We start from the raw sequence: 19,798 nt of genomic DNA, 5'->3' as shown, positions 1-19,798 counted from the left end.
GGTTCCCTGTGTCACGCAAAGTAGCCCTTAAGACACTTTGAGGAACCCTAGGGCTCCAGAGAACACAGTTTGTGAAACCATCGCTCAGACCAGCAACAACGTCTTCCAGGGGATATTTTATGCTCTCTTTGCCTTTTCAGTGCTCTCTCCCAGCAGCTGCCTGCCTTTTCACTCTAGGTACAATATCCTGACCCAGCAGGAAACTCAGAGCGTGTACGATGCCAGGTATTATGGGGGCCAGTGTGAGACAGTATACAACGGGGAGTGGAGAGCGCTTCGCTATGACCCTGCCTGTGAGCGTCTCTACTACGGAGAAGATGAGAAGTACTTCCGGAAACCCTACAACTTCCTCAAGTACCACTTTGAAGTAAGTCTGAACAGGGTGCTCACAGGCCGCTGTGGGGTAGGGAGGGAGAGGCCCGTTGATGGGGATGGACGCCTTGCTTAGGAAGACTCTATTTCCTGTAGAGCTCATTGGTGTCCGAAGGCCCCTTTACGTCTGCCCCCACACATGTTCTGTGCTGAAGGGCACGGACAGGCAAGGGCAGGGCCAAAAAGAGGCACAACATGAGTGTGACCACCCACCTGCTAGATCTTGGCTCCATTCCCAAACCAATGAAACAGATTCGAGGTCCATTTCTCTGGGCTGCTAGTCAGAAGACTTATTACCAGGTTGTAATCTGTTAGAATGTAAGTATTTGAGACCTTGAACAGCTCACTGCCCCTCCCTGGGCCCAGTTTCCTGCCATGTAAATTGGAGGTCAGGACAGGAGGTGGCTGGGCAGTGTTCTGAGTCCAAGGCCCCTGCTTCACCAGGAGCAGCTACTCACTGATCGCCTTTCTTGCTTTCCTTCCTTCCTTCCCTCCTTCCCTCCTTCCTTCCTTCCCTCCCTCCCTGCCTCCTTCTTTCCTTTCCTCCCTCCCTCTTTCTTTTTCTTTTCTTTTTTCTTTTCTTTTCCTTTCTTTTCCTTTCCTTTCCTTTCTTTTCTTCTCTTTTCCTTTCTTTTCTTTTCTTTTCCTTTCCTTTCCTTTCTTTTCTTCTCTTTTCCTTTCTTTTCTTTTCCTTTCTTTTCCTTTCCTTTCTTTTCTTTTCTTTTCTTTTCCTTTCTTTTCTTTTCCTTTCCTTTCTTTTCTTTTCTTCTTTTCCTTTCTTTTCCTTTCTTTTCTTGTCTTTTCTTTTCCTTTCCTTTTCTTCTTTTCTTTTCTTTTCCTTTCTTTTCTCTTTTCTTTTCTTCTTTTCTTTTCTTCTCTTTTCTCTTTTTTCTTTTCCTTTCTTTTCTTTTCTTTTCCTTTCTTTTCTTTTCTTCTTTTCTTTTCTTTTCTTTTTTCTTTTCTCTTTTCTTTTGTTTTCTTCCCATTCCAGTATAGTTAACCTACAGTGTTGCATTCATTGCAGGTGTACAATATAGTGATTCAACCCTTCCATATATCACCCTGTGCTCACCATGATAAGTGTATTCTTAATCCCCTTCACCAATTTCCCCCCTACCCCCATCCACCTCCCCTCTGGCAACCACCAATTTGTTCTCTGCATTTAAGAATCTTTTTTTTTGTCTCTTTTTTCCTGTGTTCATTTGTTTTGTTTCTCAAATCCCACATATAAGCTAAATCATATGGTATTTATCTTTTTTCTGATAGTTTTCCTGTCTTGATTTTCTGTAGGTGATTTTGTGTACAGAGAGGGTTCTGCTGTTGAAAAGTGCTTGCTTGCAAAATGCTGACAATCCCTAAATTCTCTCTACCTCCAAAACTGTGTGGTTCCCCAGTCCCTTGGAGCACCACATGGCTCATGACCAGCCCCAGCGCCTACTCCCAGGTCATTCATTTCTGTACCCTTCACCCTCTGGGTGAGATGTCTGCACCTCACTGGATGCTTGCCATGCATCAGATCTTACGCTTGCACACAAATTCTCTCACCTAAGCCTCACAACACCACAAAGGGGTAGATAGTATCATCGCCCCATTAGATATGAAAAAGACTCAAAGACTTAGAGGGATAAAGCGTCAGGCCCAAAGCTGTAGGTGGCAGAGACGAGTTTCAAACCCAGATCTATCTGAACTAAGCCTGGCTATATGTCATTTAGAAGGCAAGACAGATCACACACATTCTATCTATATAGTCCTATGCATTCTGTCTTTACAGAGAGATGTAGGATCCAGGGATTCTGACCCATTATTGGTCACATCCTCCTCCCCCAACTTCCTCAAGAGATAAATATCGATGGCAGGATGAGGCCAGGCTTATGGCGTCCGCTTCCCCACTGCTTTCACCAATGCCACCAGGCCAATGGGAAGCCGAGCCGGAAGACACAGACAATGCCATTTTCCTAACCTCGAGGATGGTGTGGGGCTTATGTGTCCAGCCAGATAGACTAGGCTATGCTGTGGCAACCAAGGAGTCTGAAATCTCTGGGCTTTCAAAAATAATGCCCTATGCCACAGGTCCACCCTAAGTCGTCTGTCACAGACACGCGGGACCCAAACTAACAGCGACTCCATCGCGACACATACATGCTCTTGTGACTGAGGAGTGAACCACCTGCATGCTCTTAACCCATACTTTCTTGGCTCAGGCAAGGCGCGAGTCATGACTCTGCTCCAGTTGCCAGAGAAATGCAACTGTGCTGTGTGCCTGAAGTGAAGTAACCTGACATTTGTGGGCGCAAACCTCTGCCTAGAACTCCTACCACCTGCTGGGCCCCCTTGCCCCTTTCCTCCAAGATCCAGGCCCAGATGCGGCTTTTTGGGTGTCCCTGTTGTAGAGAAAGGCAGCATCTTCTACAGGAAGGAAAAGTCAGGTGGAAAAAAAAATCCATACTCAGAACAATACAGCATATTATGAGAATCATGAGTGTGTGTGCGTAAATATTTTATATTTATTTATTTATTTATTTATTTATTTATTTATTTATTTTGAGGGGTGGGTGGTGGCAGGGGCAGAGAGAGAAGGAGAGAGAATCTAACAGTGCAGAGCCCCAGGCGGGGTTCGAACTCACAAACCAGGAGATCATGACCGAAGTAGAAATCAAGAGTTAGACGCTTAACCAAACGTGCCATGCGGGTGCCCCTTAAAGACATATTTAGCACAACCACTAAATAATAACTAAACTAACTGCTATGTTTTCAGAATTTTAGTGAGTGAGGATCAATCTAATGCCTGGAGTAGCCTTTTAAAATAATGATAATAGTCTGCAGGGGCACCTGGGTGGCTCAGTCAGTTAAGTGCCCGACTTTTGATTTTGGCTCAGGTCATTGTCTCATGGTTCATGGGTTAAAGCCCCACATCCTCTCTGCACTGACAGTGTGGCCTGCTTGGGATTCTCTCTCTTCCTCTCTCTCTGCCCCTCCCCCGACTCTTGCGTGTGCCTGCACGCTCCATCTCTCAAAATAAACAAACTTAACAAAATTCTGCAACTTGAAATATTTTACAGAGCAAAGACTTCAATATTAAGTACAGATTGAGATACAACTCTGGCGCACAAAGCTAACATCTGTTTGTTTCTTTTCAGGCCCTGGCAGATACCAGACTCTCCTCAGAGTTATACAATGATGCAAATGAACTTCTTTCTAAAGTAAAGAATGACAGGTCTGTGTCGGCAGGAGTGGTTGTTGGTGTGGGCCCCGCGGGCAGCCCTGAAACAGCAGTGGATGTGGGTTTATCCGGGTCACGAGACTCTTCGTTCGTGAATAAGTTAAACAAGTACAATAACAAGGTATTAAAGCATAATGCCTGTGCCAAACAGTATTCCATAATCTACACTGAACATGTATTACCTTAATTGCATTAAAAAAGTACAGTAGTAATTGAACCTTCATTTGCTTGTGTAATTGGAAATGTCTGATCAGTGGTAATCATGTTTGTTTTTCTTATTACACTTTTGTACACAGAATCACCACAAAGGGAATAAAATTGAATGATAAGACTGGAACTCTTCTTGCTTCACCCCATTCTTTTTCATGGTTACCTGGAGTAAACAGGGGAATACTTAGAATAGGAATGCCTTCAAGAGAAACAGCCAGGCCCTCTAAACTAGCTTGGGAAGAATTCGAAAGCCAGCCTTGCTTTTCTGAATAGATCAGAGGACTGGCACACACAAGCATTCATTTATCCATCAAACATTCGCCACTAGCTTCCTTTGAACTTGAGCAGCCAGGCAATGCTTCCTGGAGGAAGGGACATCTACCTAAACGGGGCTCTAAAGACTAGAACAGGTTGTCCCGACGAAAGGAGGTAGAAGTGAACGAAGGGTGCTCCGGGCCTGGGAAACAGCATTGTGCAAAGGTCTGCAGACGGCAGATTGCCTCCCACAAATTTGGGATTGCCAGAACTTCAGCTGGCACAGGGTGGGAAGGGAAAAAGTAGGGTCTAAGGAGGAGAAACCATCAGGGGCCAGAGAACTCTCTCTCTGGCCAGCTATTTGAGTTGGTTAAAAGTTTACCAGAAAGCCTCAATAACCCTGATACCAGAACTGCTGATTTAGTTGGGGCTCAAAAAATTATTCTGGATGATGAAAATATAGTTATGAAAATTCTTCAACAAATACAAGGTACATTCCAGAGCGTTGCCTTAAGTCAGCTATAGCTCTGAAGGGAAAGTGTTGCTCTGAGATCTGGCGATCACATGGTCATGTGGACTTTTCTCAAAGCAGGTGGCCTTTTCAAAATTTCACTATTGCTTCAGAGCAAGTGAAGTAATGCCCACACATGATCCTCTCCCTCTTAAACCAATCCAGTATGACCCCTGTTATCTCAGGAGCTTGCCTTACCTCATTACCTAACAGTACAAGATTACCACTAGAATGTAAGCTCCATGATGGCAGGGGCCGGTCTCATCCAAGATTGTGTCCTCTGCTCCAAGCATAATGCCAGTGACTACAGACTCTTACAGATATGTGTTCAATAAGTTACATAAATAACTCATCTTAGAATTTCATGTCACCAAAACTACTCCTAAGCACAATTAAAAAACATTAAAAATTTTTTTTTGATGTTTATTAATTTTGGGGAGAGAGAGAGAGAAACAGAGAGCGAGTGGGGCAGGAGCAGAGAGAGAGGTAGACACAGAATCTGAAGCAGGATCTAGGCTCTGAGCTGTCAGCACAGAGCCCAATGAGGGGCTCAAACCCACGAACCGTGAGATCGTGACCTGAGCTGAAGTTGTACGCTCAACCGACTGAGCCACCCAAGTGCCCCCCCCCCCCAAACATAATTTTTAATGGATACCTAATACCTGTGTAAGAGGCTTACATCATGCAGTGCTATAATTGGGGCAGGGAGATGGGCGGAGGTGACAATGGAATGGGGGCAGAACACAGTCACCAGTACTAGGAAGCACATTGCAGTAACCAACCCAGTTGAGAGTTGAGGCAAACAGGACCTGAACAGGGTCAGTGGGAACAGAGATGCAGGCATGAGAGAGGCGGTCAGGCACACATGGGTGTTTAATATATGCCTATAAAGTAGAATAACACTCCATTGTGGGTATTGATGCTCACATGTTTATAAATACACGTATCTCCCACAGCTACTAAATGCTGATCTTTCGCGTTACGTCATATGGTAAAACGTGTACTCTCTTTCTTCTCCCTTACTCGATGGCGGTGATCGTTGGCAGAAATATAACTTCATGAGAATTTCCACAAAGGTGCAGACCGCTCATTTTAAGATGAGAAGGGACAATATTGTGCTGGATGAAAGCATGCTGCAGTCATTAATGGAGCTTCCGGAGCAGTACAATTACGGCATGTATTCCAAGTTCATCAATGACTATGGCACTCATTACATAACGTCTGGATCAATGGGTGGCGTTTATGAATACATCCTGGTGCTTGACAAAGAAAAAATGGAATCGCTTGGTAAGTAGAACAGAAGCTTTATGCGCACAGTGGTCAATGCACACACGAGGATGGGCTTTGCATTTTTCTGAGCACTGACTACGAGCCACGTACGATCTTGTTTGTGACAACCATATAAGGTAACATACCTAATACTCAGGGAGGAGGCTGCATCGTGCAGGGCTGTAATTAGAGCAGGGAGACGTGTGGAGGTGACAATGGACTGGGGGCAGAACAGGGTGAAGTGCATTGCAGTCACCAACCCATTTGAGAGTGTTATTATTTACAGGGAACTGAGGTGCAGAAGGGTGAAATCACTTGCTGAGAAGCGTCACAAACAGGATTTGAACTCGGACTTGTCTGGCTCCCCAAAACTATGTGTTTTCTATTACATTCCAGTTACTCTTTGATAATAAATAATACTTGGGATTTTGTTAAATTTTTTAAATGTTTGTTTATTTTTGAGACAGAGAGGGACAGAGCATGAGCGTGGGGAGGGGCAGAGAGAGAGGGAGACACAGAATCCGAGGCAGGCTCCAGGCTCCGAGCCATCAGCACAGAGCCCGACACGGGGCTCAAACTCGTCAACCGTGACATCATGACCTGAGCCGAAGTCAGACGCTCAACCGACCGAGCCACCCAGGTGCCCCTGGGATTTTGTTGTTTAAAATGTTAAAACTTATTACAAATATAGATTCTTGGTTAATGGAAATGCTGTATAATCAGTCAGTGATGCTAGAAACCTGGAGTCATCCCAGATTCCTCCTCCTTCTTTACCCCTGGAGATCTCAAAGAACCTTCAGTTCTGACTCCTGACCAGCCCTCATCCCGCCACTCTCCTCCATCTGCACTGCTACAGTGGTGGGCTGGGTTTCCATCTTCCACTTATCACTGCATTGGCTCCTAAAGGGTCTCTAGGGGAAGGCTCACCCCTCCAATCCATGCTCAACAATTGCTACCAGAATAATCCCTCTACTTTACAGATACGCTGATATGCCTTCTTTGCCTAAAATCCTGAATAGCTAAACTCCCTAGCATGGGGTCAACAACCTTCATGGTCTCACTCCAAAAACTGCTAGAACAGTGGGTTCTCCAAGTGTGGATTCCAACTGGTATCATCAGCATCACCTGGAAACCTGTTAGAATTATAACTTCTCAGGCTTCCACGCCAAACCTACCAAATCAGAAACTGGTAAAGGAACCAGCAGTCTGTAGTTTGACAAGCCCTCCAGGTGATTCTGATGATCACTGCAGTTTGAGAACCGCCAACCTACTCAATGAGTGAGTGAGTAGAGGGTTGAGAGATCTATCCATATTCCAAACTAAATTCAAATTCACCCAGTTTTAAGACGTTTCCCTGACTGCGCCAGCCCAGGCTGGCCATCTCTTCAGCACATTCATATAAATTCCACACTTATTTAGTCTTCAAAATATAATTTTCCAAATGCAAATATTTTCCTCCTAGATAGCATGATCTTTGAAAGCAGGTATCATGTCTGACATGTTATCTCTTTGGCACTCAAAACAACGCTCAGTATGTAGTGAGAGTGTAAAACGAGACATAGAGTTTTAAAGAGGGCATTAATTTAGATTCCTGGTGAGGGCCATTCATTAATTCATCCATTTATCCATGTATCCATTCTTCTATAATTTCAAATATCTATTGAGTATCTTTTGTGTGTTTATGCTAGGGATACAATGGTGAGTAAATCTAAATATGGTCCCTACCCTCTTGCAGCAGAGGACTTCATAAACTACAGGTTGCAACCCCATAGTATGGATCACAAACGAGATTTTGAACAACAACAACAAAGGAGAGAATAGAAAATATCATAGAGGATTATAGGTAGTGAAAATAGGTTATTGTTTCAATAAATTTTTTTCCAGTTAAACAAAGATATGCATACACATATGGAGTCATGATACAAAACAAATAGTTTAAGATAGGTCAATAAAAAAAAGGAGTTTGAAAAGCTTAATTCAAGCAGGTATTTTTAGAATCATTCAATAATGTCAGGATGGAAACATAGTTAATATTTGTTGACGACCTACTAGGTTCTGGGTCCTGTTGTGTACAACATCATTTAATTTTCTTGCCAATTTGGAGGTTGGTATCATCCCAGTTTTAGCCCAGAAATGCTAGGCTCCTCAGGGAGGTTAATTACTTTGCCTAGGGCTACAGGAAGCTGGCGTCAGAGTCCTGGACCTATGGTCTTTCCACCATGTGGTCCTGGGTAAAGCCTTTCATTTGGGCTCTGTCTTTGGTGTTGGATTACTAATTAATTGTCTGGGGTGTCTCATAGCCCCTCCTCTTTAAAATCTGCGAGGCAGAAATGGGCTTCCCATGTGGTTAATATTCAAAAGGAGCCCACCAACAAATTGTCCCAGGGATAATTACCTCAGCTCTGTTTATAGAAAACCATATGTCGATAATAGCGCAATTTGCTATTTGTGAAGAGCTGATTTTCTATAAATCCGGAAAGTTAGTGTTGCTTTTCTATAAATATGGAAATGTGCTAATCATCACCTCATCTGCTGGAGACCGCTAATAAATCAGAATTCCATTTACATATTAACCTACAAAGAACAAAAATATCTACCTTCTTTCCCTTTGACAAATAGAATCATGCACACCCTTCTCTCCACGTTTGATGTTTGTCTAGTTTCTTCTTTGTCATCGTCTCTCTCTCCCTATCTCTTTGGATGCCTTTCTTTCTCTCTCTTTCCTCTTTGTTACTGTCTTTTTCTATGTATCTTTGATCCGTATAACTTTAATAATATTTATATTCTACAAAGTGCTTATTTCTAAGAAACATCCCGTGTTGTATATGTTCATATCCTCAAAGAGCTGACCTTGGTATGGAATGATTTAAATGAACGCACTGGCTGGTTTGCTCTGGAGGAATTTTTTGTCCTTGGGTTTGCCTCAGATCCTCTCTGGGTTCACCTCAGAGGATGCACAAGGCTGTTTTCTTCTAACGTGTCCTTTAGATAAAATGCTTCTCCCTAAAAGACAGCATGAAACCATGCATCGACAATAAGAGGATGTCTTATTATTTTCAGTGTACAGACCTTACAAAAGTCTCTGAAATTATAAAACACTGATGAAAGAAATTGAAGAAGATACAAATAAATGGAAAGATATTTTGTGCTTATGAATTGAAAGAATATTGTTAAAATGCCCATCCTACCTGAAACAATCTGTAGATACAATGCAATCTCTATCAAAATTCCAATGACATTTTTCAGAGAACTAGAACAAATAATTCTAAAAATTTTGCAGAATCAAAAAAGGTCTTGAATAGTCAAAACATTTTTAAGAAAGAAGAACACAGCTGGAGGCATCAGACTCCCTAGTTTCAAACTATACTACAAAGCTATCATAATCAAAATAGTATGGTATTGGCATGAAAAAAAAACCTAATTGGCATCAATTAGGTACACTAATTGATGGAAAAGAATAGAGATCCCAGAAATAAACCCACAAATGTATGGACAATTGATATATGACAAAGGAGGCAAGAATATCCAATGGGTAAAGGAAAGTCTCTTCAATAAACGATGTTGGGAAAACTGGACCATTAAATGCAAAAGAATGAAACTGGGTCACTATTTTATACTATATACAAAAATCTATTCAAATGGATTAAAGACTTGAATGTAAGACTTGAAACCATTAGGCTCCTAGAGGAAAACATAGGCAGTAAGCAGTTTGTCTCGGCAATTTTTTGGATTTAACTCCAAAGGCAAGGGAAGTGAAATGAAAATAAACAATTTGGACTACACCAAACTAAAAACTTTCTGTTCAGTGAAAGAAACAATTAACCAAATGAAAAGGCAACCTACTGAATGGGGAAGGTATTTGCAAATGATACATTTGATAAGGGGTTAATACCCAAAGTATATGAAGAGCTCATATAATTTAAGAACAAGAAAATAAACAATCCAGTTAAAAAATGGGCAGAGAATCCGAAGACATTTTTCCATAGAAGACATACGGATGACCAATAAGCACATGAAAAGATGTTAAACATCACTAATTATTGGTGAAATGCAAATCAAAACCAAAATGATGTATCACCTAAGCCTGTCAGAATGGCTACTAGCAAAAGACAAGAAATAGCAAATGTTGGCAATTGTAAATAATGCTGCAATAAACATAAGGGTGCATATATCTTTTTGAATTAGTATTTTCATTTTTTTTGTATAGATACTCAGCTGTGGAATTGTTCTATATTTAATTTTTTGAGGAACCTACACACTGTCTTTGCATATTTACCTTTTTTTTTTTTTTTTGGTGAGAACATTTAAGTTCTATTCTCTCCGCAAATTTCAATTATATAATATAGTGTTATCAACTACAGTCACCATGTTGTACATTAGGTCATCAGAACTTATTCATCGTATAAGTGAAAGTTTGTACCATTTCAACAACGTCTCCCTATTTCTTCCTCCCCCAGCCCCTGGTAACCATTTTTCTATTCTCGGTTTCTATGAAGTTGATTTTATGGGGGGAGGAGGTTCTGCCATGCAGTATTTGTCTATTTCTGGCTTAATTTACTTATCATAATGCCTTCCAGGTTCACCCATTTTGTCACAAATGACAGAATCTCCTTTTTAAAGGTGAATAATATCCCATTGTATATCTATACCATACTTTCTTTATTTGTCCATTTTTTGACTTACTTTGTTTCCATACTCTGGCTAATGTGAATAATACTGCTATGAATATGGGAATACAGATATCTTTTCAAGAGAGTGATTTCATTTCCTTTGGATATATTCACAGAAGTCGGATTGCTGGATAATGTGGTAGTGCTATTTTTAATGTCTTGAGGAGCCTCCATTCTGTTTTCCAGAGTGGCTGTACAAGTTTACATTCCCGCCAACAGCACACAGGGTTCTCTTTATTCTATATCGTCACCACCATTTGTGATCACTTATCTTTTTGATAATAGACATCCCAACAGGGGTGAGGTGGTATCTCACTGTGGTTTTGATTTGCATTTCCCTGATGATTAGCGATGCTGAGCACCTTTACATGTCTGTTGGCCATTTGTGAATCTTCTTACTTAATCTTCCAAAGATCTGTGCAGGAGGAAATGTTTCCTTACTTCTACAGATGAAAGAACTGAGGCTGAAAAGCCCTATCAGTAGTAAGTGAAAAATAGACAATATATTCTGAGTTATAGTCCAGGTTTCTTTCCCTTTTATCCCAGCTGCCTTTGTCAGGACTTCCATCCTGGGAATAATTCTGACTTATTCTCCCTCTCCCCACACATCTCATTAGTCTGTACCTACAATCTGTGCTTTTCTCTCCATTCCCATGACTATCGCTCACCAGGCTGTGCCGTGTTCTCACTGATGGTTCCCTCCAGCCACACTGACATGTAAAATGAGAAAAGTATCAGAGGCTAGTGGATATTCCATAAATATCTTTAGGACAAAGATGATAGTGGCCTGTTCTGGATTCCCGGTTTTGGGCTAATGTAGATGAATCCTGACACATCTGTTTCAGCTTCTGTGCCCTCTGTCTCTTACAATGCAACATAAAATAGAGTTTCCTATCAGAATCTAAGAATCTAAGTAACTCTGACTGGATACCTTATGCAGGGATGCTTTAATGGAAACCATGCATGGAATAGAAAGTAAACAAATGGTCCTCAAGACCCCAAAGGTTCATGATTCTATGGGTTTTGGCCATATTGAAGGAAGTCTGTGAAGACCTTACAGAAAATAATTCCTATTGATGTTTCGCTTGTAAAGGAAGCACTGTGTGGTCCCACAAAAACCAGCAGGCAGTGCGGGGGGGGGGGGGTGGTAAAAATATTTTTTTCTGAGATATCTTTGCTCTTCATGAAGATGCTTCCATCTAAAAACTAACACTTTATGTCTCTGAGTCTCAGTTTTCCCGTCCCTAACATATGGATAATAAACTACTTCAAAAGGCTGTTAGAAGAATTAACCAAGATATTTTTTTAAAGCGCTGTGATAGGTAAAACACTGTCAAAACAGCAGTTACTATTCTGGATTACAGTTTTAGGTGGGGTCAGTAGGTTGTAAAATCATTGAAACGAGGACTATAGAATGAAGATATATGCTAGTGATGTGGTAAAAAGGAATCCAAACTTGGGAGTCAGACCCAAAGGGTGCTCAGCTTGGTTCTACCATCTAGTAGTTACAGGGCCTTGATCAGGGTACTAAATTTCTCTAATGCTCAGCTTCCTCAAGACCCAGGTAGGAACAATAACCAAGTTTTGTTTGGGAATAATTCACCCGCATCTTGTGTGGTAAATGTTTAGACATTTTTTCCCCTTGAATGCAAGATATTAGTAATGTAGCACAGCCGTTGAAAACAAGGATTGTGTCACTTACTACCTGTGTGATAATGGGCAGGTTATTTAATCTTTTCAAGTCTCAATTTCCTAACCTGTGAAGCTGGAAGTATCCACGGCGTTCATCACACAGAGTGGTTATAAGGAATAAGCGGACATATCCACAGAAAATATTTAGCACCCAATAAATATCAATTGCTGCGAAAGGTTCTGAATCAGATTGCCTGGATTCTAATCTTGTCTCCACCATTTATTAGCTAAGTGACCTTCAGGCAAATTAGTCATCCTCTTCATGCCTCAGTTTTCTGTTCTTCTAAAGGAGACAACGATAGTCCATACTTCATAGGAGTCTTATGAACATGAAATGAAACTATTTATGTGAGCGTGTAGCCCAGTACCTGGCATGTATTAAGAGTTAAAACATGTTACCTGCTGTTGCTGCACTATGGTTGTTTTATTATGTCTTATTCTTAGCCACATGTCTTATTCTTAGCTTTTCTGTTATTAACTCTATAATGTTAACTGCCCCCTCATCTGTAAAGTGAGGATAACCAGACAACTATTTCACAGGGCTGTGCAATTGGTCAGCTCTGAAACAATGTTCAAATGGAAAGGAAATCATTATCATTGTGCCCGGCCTGCAGTGGCCAATGTTTTTGCTGTAGACTTGGAGCCTCAGCAATCATGCCTTCTCCCCCACCTGCCCATTTTATTGATCAAGGTCATTCATTTCTGTCCCTGGAGCTTCATCCAGTTTTGGAGGGACTGCTTCTCCCATTTATCAAGGTCACTGTGAATTCTCATCACTATCTTTCAAAGTGTTAACAACTCTGCCCAAATCAGTGCCTGTGTTCCATCATTCCTCCCCCTGATGGATGCCAGATAAAAGTGACCCTGGGAAAGACCCTTCCAGCCAGAGCATGGTACGTTCTGCCTGTCATCGATCATCACCTTCCAGCTAGGGTCCTTGGACCAGCTAGGCTACCACCTAACACACAGGGTAGAAAAAGCCACAGGAACACAGTTAAAACCTCAGAGAAGTTGATGTCAAGTACAGTTTTACATTCTCTTCCTTCCCCTTTCTTCCCTTCCTTTACTCATTCATTCCTTCAGCTTTTCATTCAACAAATAGAAACACGGTCAGCACCGTCTAGGTAACAGTGTGGTTCCTCTCATCGAGGGGGAGTAGAAGGTAACAGGGGTTCTCTTTGCCATAATCATCTGATAATAGTCAGGAATGATTTACTATGTGGAAAACCAAGTCTGTTACCACCTAAAATGAATTAATTTTTAAAATTCACTGTACTTAAAGATAACGGAAATACTTGGTTTTAATAAAATATATTTGCCTATAGTAACTCCAATATTGCTCATGTACAACACATTCACCTCTAATATTCCAGATAATCTTTGTAATACCTTATGAGGAGTTGTATTAGTATATCCCCAATTTTATATAGAGAAAACTAAGGTCCAAAGAGCCTAAGTAAATTGCTCAACATGATTCCATTAGTACTGAATCAATATCTTCTGTTGTAGAGTTTGTGTATTGTCCAAGTATTTATCCCCCCAACATTTCCCCACATTCCGTCATTTGTTCTGATACCATATATTGCAGGCTTAGTCTAGCAGAGATGGCAAGACAAGCCAACATTTACTGAGCATTTACTATGTGGCAGACACTGGGTTAAACTTAAATATACTATCTCCTTTAATCCTCCAGAAAGACCTGTGAAGAGGGGCACTTGGGCGGCCCAGTCGGTTAAGTGTCCGACTTCGGCTCAGGTCATAAACTCACGGTTCGTGGGTTAGAGCCCTGAGTCAGGCTCTGTGCTGACAGCTCCGGAGCCTGGAACCTGCTTCAGATTATGTGTCGCCCTCTCTCTCTCTCTCTCTCTCTCTCTCTCTGCATCTCCCCACTTGTGCTCTGTCTCTCTCTCTCTCAAAAATAAACATTAAAAAATTTTTAAAAAAAGACCTGGGAAGAAGACACTATACTCCCCAATTTACAAATTAAGAACTGAAGCTCAGTGATGTTAAATAACTTACCCAAGATCACGCTGCTATTAACTGGTGGAGCCAGGGGTCAAACTCAAGAACATGTGATCTTACCCCATGAGCTACAATGTCTTAGAGATGTGTTTCTTAGGATTTTCCAAACTACAGGGCATGGCCCATTAGTAGATTGTAAAAGAAAGTTAGTGGGTCATGACCAGCATTTAACAAAATGAAATAGAATAAAACAAGATGGAAAATACCAGAGTGCATCAAACAGAGTATGATGAAGTATGGAAACTGATTTTATCTGGATGTGTGTGGGCTGCATCATGGAGTAAAGTTTATTGCTTAGCTTGGGGGGGGGGTAGTAAAAAAAGTATTAAAAATACCATCTAGTGTGTTCCACTGAATATAGATATGTATTTCATCACTTTAAATAAAGGAAAAATCATCAGCTGCCATAAGGAAAATATTTGGAGGTATATTAGTTGGTATTCTAACTAACTGGTTTCAGAGAACGAATAGGATATAGAGATTTATTATAAGGAATTGGCTCACACAATCATGGAGTCTGGCGAGTCCCGAGATCTGCAGTTGGCAAGCTGGAGACCCAGGAGAGCCGATGGTTTAGTTCCAGTCCAAAGGTTGGCAGGCTTGAGACCCAGCAAGAGCTGATAGTTCAGTATGAGTCAAAGATAGGAAAAAAGCTCAAGTCCCAGCGTGGAGGCAGCCAGACAGCAAGAATCCTTTCTTACTCAGAAGAGGGTCAGCCTATTTGTTCTATTTGGGATGTCTACTGATTGGATGAGACCTACCCGCATTAGGGAGAACAATAGACTTTACTAAAGTCTACTGGTTTAAATGTTGAGCTCATCCAAAAATACCTTCACAGAAACACCGAGAACAGTGTTTGATCAACTATCTGGACACGACTATGGCCCAGTCAAATCGCCACATACAATTAACCATCACAGCAGGGCAGACAAGGCAGAAAGCTAGAGAGAAATGTAATTAATAACTGCCAAGACTGGCCTGGAAAGTCTCATCTAATGAAACTGTTTATCCAAATGGAAATGAAAGATGGAGTGTTCACTGCGTTCTACCTGAGCTCTGTGTGCTTACGTGCGTATCACGGTACTCAGGCCTCTCAGCACTGCCGTGAACCATCTATGGCTGCCCCGGTTTACAAACAAGGAAAACCAGGCACTGACAGGTAAAATGGTGTGTCCAAGGTGAAGGCATTGGCTAGAAGCAGGGTGAGGTTTGACACAAGGATTTCTAACTCCCAGCTCAGTGCTTCTTGGGGTATATCTGGATATATATATTTTTTAAGTTTGTTTATTTATTTTGAGAGAGCACTAGAGAGGGCGGGGGAGGGACAAAGAGGGAAAGAGAGAATTCCAAGCAGGCTCCACACTGTCAGCACAGAGCCCAATGCAGCGCTCGGACACACAAACCAAGAGATCGTGACCAGAGCCAAAATCAAGAGTCTGATGCTTAACTGACTGAGCCACCCAGGCGCCCCACATCTGGCTATTTTATTTCACTTATCTTTTTATTTATTTTTATTTTTTAGAACTTATGATCTTAAAAAAAAAATTAAACCACTAGTGATAGCTTTGAAGGTGGCTAAGTCAGGTTTCAAAAATAACTAAGCGAGAATTATACTCAATATTCTTTTCTAAATGAAGTCTGGGATCAGTTCAACCCACTGATTGGGCACTGTAATTGGGAGAATTGTTAATGGTCAAATTGCCCAGCTTGTGGTTGTCTGTTCTGAAACTTAGGTGCAGTCACAGAGCCAGGAACCAGCATGATGAGCTGGCACCCACAGCACTCAAAGAGGTGAACCTCAGAAGCTTGAAGGTCGGAAAAAGTGTCTAAGCCAGTGATGGCAAGTGGTTTCTATAGCAAATGCTACCCAGATTATGACACGAGACAGGGGCTCAGCCCGACAGCGCTGTGATCAATTAGTAATGTCTGTCAGAGGCAGCAGAATAGAGGAATGAGGGCCCCTGGGCTGTGCATTTTTTATTCCTTTACAAGAATGAGACAGAGGCAGCCCAGATGATTAAGCTGTGTATGGAGAGTAATTGGGGTGGGATGAATGTGTAATTTAAGTCCCTCAAATTCTCATACTTTCCATCACATTTATATATTATTGCCGTTGCTTGCTTATAATTCCCTTTCAGGAAGGTACTGAGTAGAAAACAACATTTTTCCTTGTTACCCAAAGTAGGAGGCAGGAAACACTTAATCTCTGAGGAAAACACTTCTCATAATCTAATCTGCATCCATTCATCCATCTACCCATCCATCCTTTCATCCTTCCAACCACTCATCCAGTCAATACTCACTGAGAACCCATGATTTCCAGGGACACAGAGAAGAAACACACAAATCCATGCCCTGGGAAAACGTGCAGTCAGTTGGGGGCTGAGAATAATACAACGTGAAAATGCTCAAATAGAAATAAATATAGTAGGAGCGCAAAGGAGGGAGCAGCCACCCTTTCTGACCCTCCCCTTTTCTAGACTCTGAACTTCTAAAAATCAGGCAGAGGAGCTTGCCTGATGGAGAAGGGAGCTAGGGCTTTCTGGGTGGAGGGCCTCTTATGACAGTGGCTGAAGCAGCAAACGGGTGAGGGTGAGTGGTAGGAGATGAGTGTCTAGGTTCACCCAAAGGCCAGACTCTGATGTAGAGGGCTGGCCCCTGAGGCCAGTGCATTAATGAGAGCAATCCTGTGGCTGAGCTATGGCAGGAAGAGTGATAACAACGCTAACCTGGAAATGGAGTCAGTATTGGCCTCCAGGGAGCCACAGAGAGGATGACAAGTAGCCGAATGGCAAGCTGCTGGAGCCATGCAAAGGTGACCATTGAGAATGGGAGGGTTCCTGCCACTAGATAAGATGGCTGGCCTTCAAGGGAGCATGCTGTGTGGCCCTGCTCAGCCCATTACTCAACACTGGGCTGTGCCGCACTATTTTCTGGTCTCTCGACTTAACCATACCCCCTTTCTCCTTGGGGCTTTATAAGAAGTAACGTGCTGTTTCCTCTACCTGGATTTCTGCTCCCCTCCCCATACCCTTTCTTCTTTGCCTGGCTCATGCTTATCCATTCTTGGTCTCTGCTTAGATAGGACCCTTCCAGGCAGTCTTTCTGTCTCCACAGTTTTAGGTTGGGCGTCTTCTTCTTTTTTTATTTTTATTTTTATTTTTTAACGTTTATTTATTTTTGAGACAGAGAGAGACAGAGCATGAATGGGGGAGGGTCAGAGAGAGAGGGAGACACAGAATCTGAAGCAGGGTCCAGGCTCTGAGCGGTCAGCACAGAGTCCAACGCGGGGCTCGAACTCACGGACCGCGAGATCATGACCTGAGCCAAAGTCGGCCACTTAACCGACTGAGCCACCCAGGCGCCCCTGGGTTGGGCATCTTGCTAGATGCTGAACCCCAGTGCACCTAGGATTTACTAGTTTCATCACACCATTGCAGCTGCCTGTTTCCATTATGCATCTTGTTAATGATGCGTTTCCGGAGTCTTGTCCATAGGCTGAAGCTGGTGCACAGTAGAGGCTCAGTGTCTTTCTAGCAGGAGAGGTTCAGAATCCAAGCCCATATATGCTGGGCCTCCTCTGGAGCTTTCCTTTACTCTGCAGTGTTGGGGTAGATTCCTAAAGAGTCTGGGGCTGGACTGGACAGTGCAGAGGGTGAGGTGGGCAGGAATCTGATGGTGAAGTGTCTTATATTTATGGCTAAATAGTCCGGGCTGGTCCAGAGGGTCTTTTGCTGTGCCTGCTAACCAACCAGTCACCCTGAACAGACAGGCACAAGATTCTAACAGGCTCCAGGCTTTATCCCCAGTTACCATGACAACCAGACTGCACAGTGATGGATGGTATTGATTGACTGACAGACTCCTGGTGTCTTGGCTTTGTCCCCATCCCCCCAAGTCATTTGCATACACATGGACTTAAGAGACCCTCAGCACCATTCTCCTGATCTTGTCCTGATTTTGAATTTCTAGCTCTATCTTTGAAAGAGCCCCAGCTTTAAAGGGGAAAAAGGTGTGATGATGTCAAAATTACTCCCCAGCGCCACCCTTAGCTCTCTCTCTCCCATAGGTGACATAATGTGGCATGGAGGACATGGGCTTTGGACATAGACTTTGGTTCAACCCCAGTTCTACTATTTACTTACTGTAGAATTTTGCGCAAGTGACTTAAACTATCTAAGCCTCTGTTTACTCATCTTAAAAATGGGAATAATTCCGACCTCAGCTCAGGTCACGATCTCACGGTCCGTGAGCTCGAGCCCCGCGTCGGGCTCTGGGCTGATGGCCCAGAGCCTGGAGCCTGCTTCTGATTCTGTGTCTCCCTCTCTCTCTGCCCCTCCCCCGTTCATGCTCTGTCTCTCTCTGTCTCAAAAATAAATAAAACGTTAAAAAAAAATGGGAATAATTGTACCTGTCGTGGAGAGATGTGTGGTTATGAAATAAGATAACACATGGGAAAGCTTTACCTAGCACATAACAGGTACTTAGCAAATGTGGGCGTCCTCTCGGTCTTCACTCATTCAGAACAGTTTATACTGCAGAAAGCTTGATTAAGAAAATTTGTCTTGACAAACGCCTCGGCCTCCATCATTCTCTGATTTTCCAAGCTTAGCATCAGGGACCACGAGCCCAGTCTGGGTATGCTGTAGCATTTGTTGCGATAGTAATCACAGGAACACTTGACCATCATGGCTGGTTCTGAGCCAGGCACAATCCCAAGAATTGTACTTGGTGCAGCTTCGCTCACTTAACCATCACAAACAACCCTATGAGGCAGACACTACAAAAGCCCCCACCTTCCAGATGGGAAACCATGGCACACGGAGGTTCGACAATTTGCTCAGATAGTTGGTGTGCAGAGGTGACTTTTAGCTCAGGTGGTCTCCATTCCAGAGAGACGGAACATCTCTGCTGTACTCACTCTCGTCATGGCCACCGCAGCCCCCTCCGCCATACTGCCTCTTGCGTATGGCCAAAATTATCTAGAAGGGCCAGAGTCCCTGAAGATACCTGTTGCCAGTCAGGAGAGAGACCTGAGGTTGTAGTCCCACAACACCCATGGGGAGCACAGATTGCCGCTTTGTAGAATGAGGTGTTCAGGGAATGAGGGGCTCGGTAAGGCCACCACTACTCACGCCACATGAGGAACATTTCTCTGCACAGTTAACACGAATGGGATGAAAGGAAACATGCAACCGCGTTTGGAGGTAACACACGTTACATCACACCCTGATTCCTGGGCCTGTTTATTTTGGAATTTGGGGCAAGTAACCTAATGATAGTAGCTAAGATCTGTTGAACACTTAATTGTGTCAGACACTGTTTTTAGGGACTCATGTGCGGAAACTATCACCCCCGTTTTTACAAACGGGGAGAATAAAGCCCAAAGAGGTTCAACTAAGATATCTGAACAGAGTTTACATTCTTCACCACAATTACTGCTTTTTCCAACCAGCGAGCCTGCAAAATGGATAAATGCTCCCAGCTCCCTAAGACTGTTGTGAGCCTCCAATGAGATAACACAGAGTGAAAGTGCTTTATAAAATATCATCTCTTAATCAGGTATGAGGTGTTACA

General features: G+C 42.7%; 1 protein-coding gene across 1 annotated transcript in view; it reads left to right on the top strand.

The window, feature by feature from the left end:
* C8A (complement C8 alpha chain) overlaps positions 1 to 19,798 on the top strand; it is a 69,121-nt gene that overhangs the window by 31,177 nt on the left and 18,146 nt on the right. Inside the window, exons 5-7 of the mRNA XM_060625451.3 lie at positions 178 to 367; positions 3,510 to 3,713; positions 5,615 to 5,855. Coding sequence (XP_060481434.1) covers positions 178 to 367; positions 3,510 to 3,713; positions 5,615 to 5,855 — 635 coding nt within the window. The remainder of the gene's footprint in view (positions 1 to 177; positions 368 to 3,509; positions 3,714 to 5,614; positions 5,856 to 19,798) is intronic.

This window comes from Panthera onca, chromosome C1 (assembly GCF_046562875.1).
Source record: "Panthera onca isolate mPanOnc1 chromosome C1, mPanOnc1 haplotype 2, whole genome shotgun sequence".
NCBI classification, from domain to species: Eukaryota; Metazoa; Chordata; class Mammalia; order Carnivora; family Felidae; genus Panthera; species Panthera onca.
The sequence above is the reverse complement of the archived record's forward strand: the minus strand, read 5'-3'. Positions and strand labels throughout refer to the sequence as shown.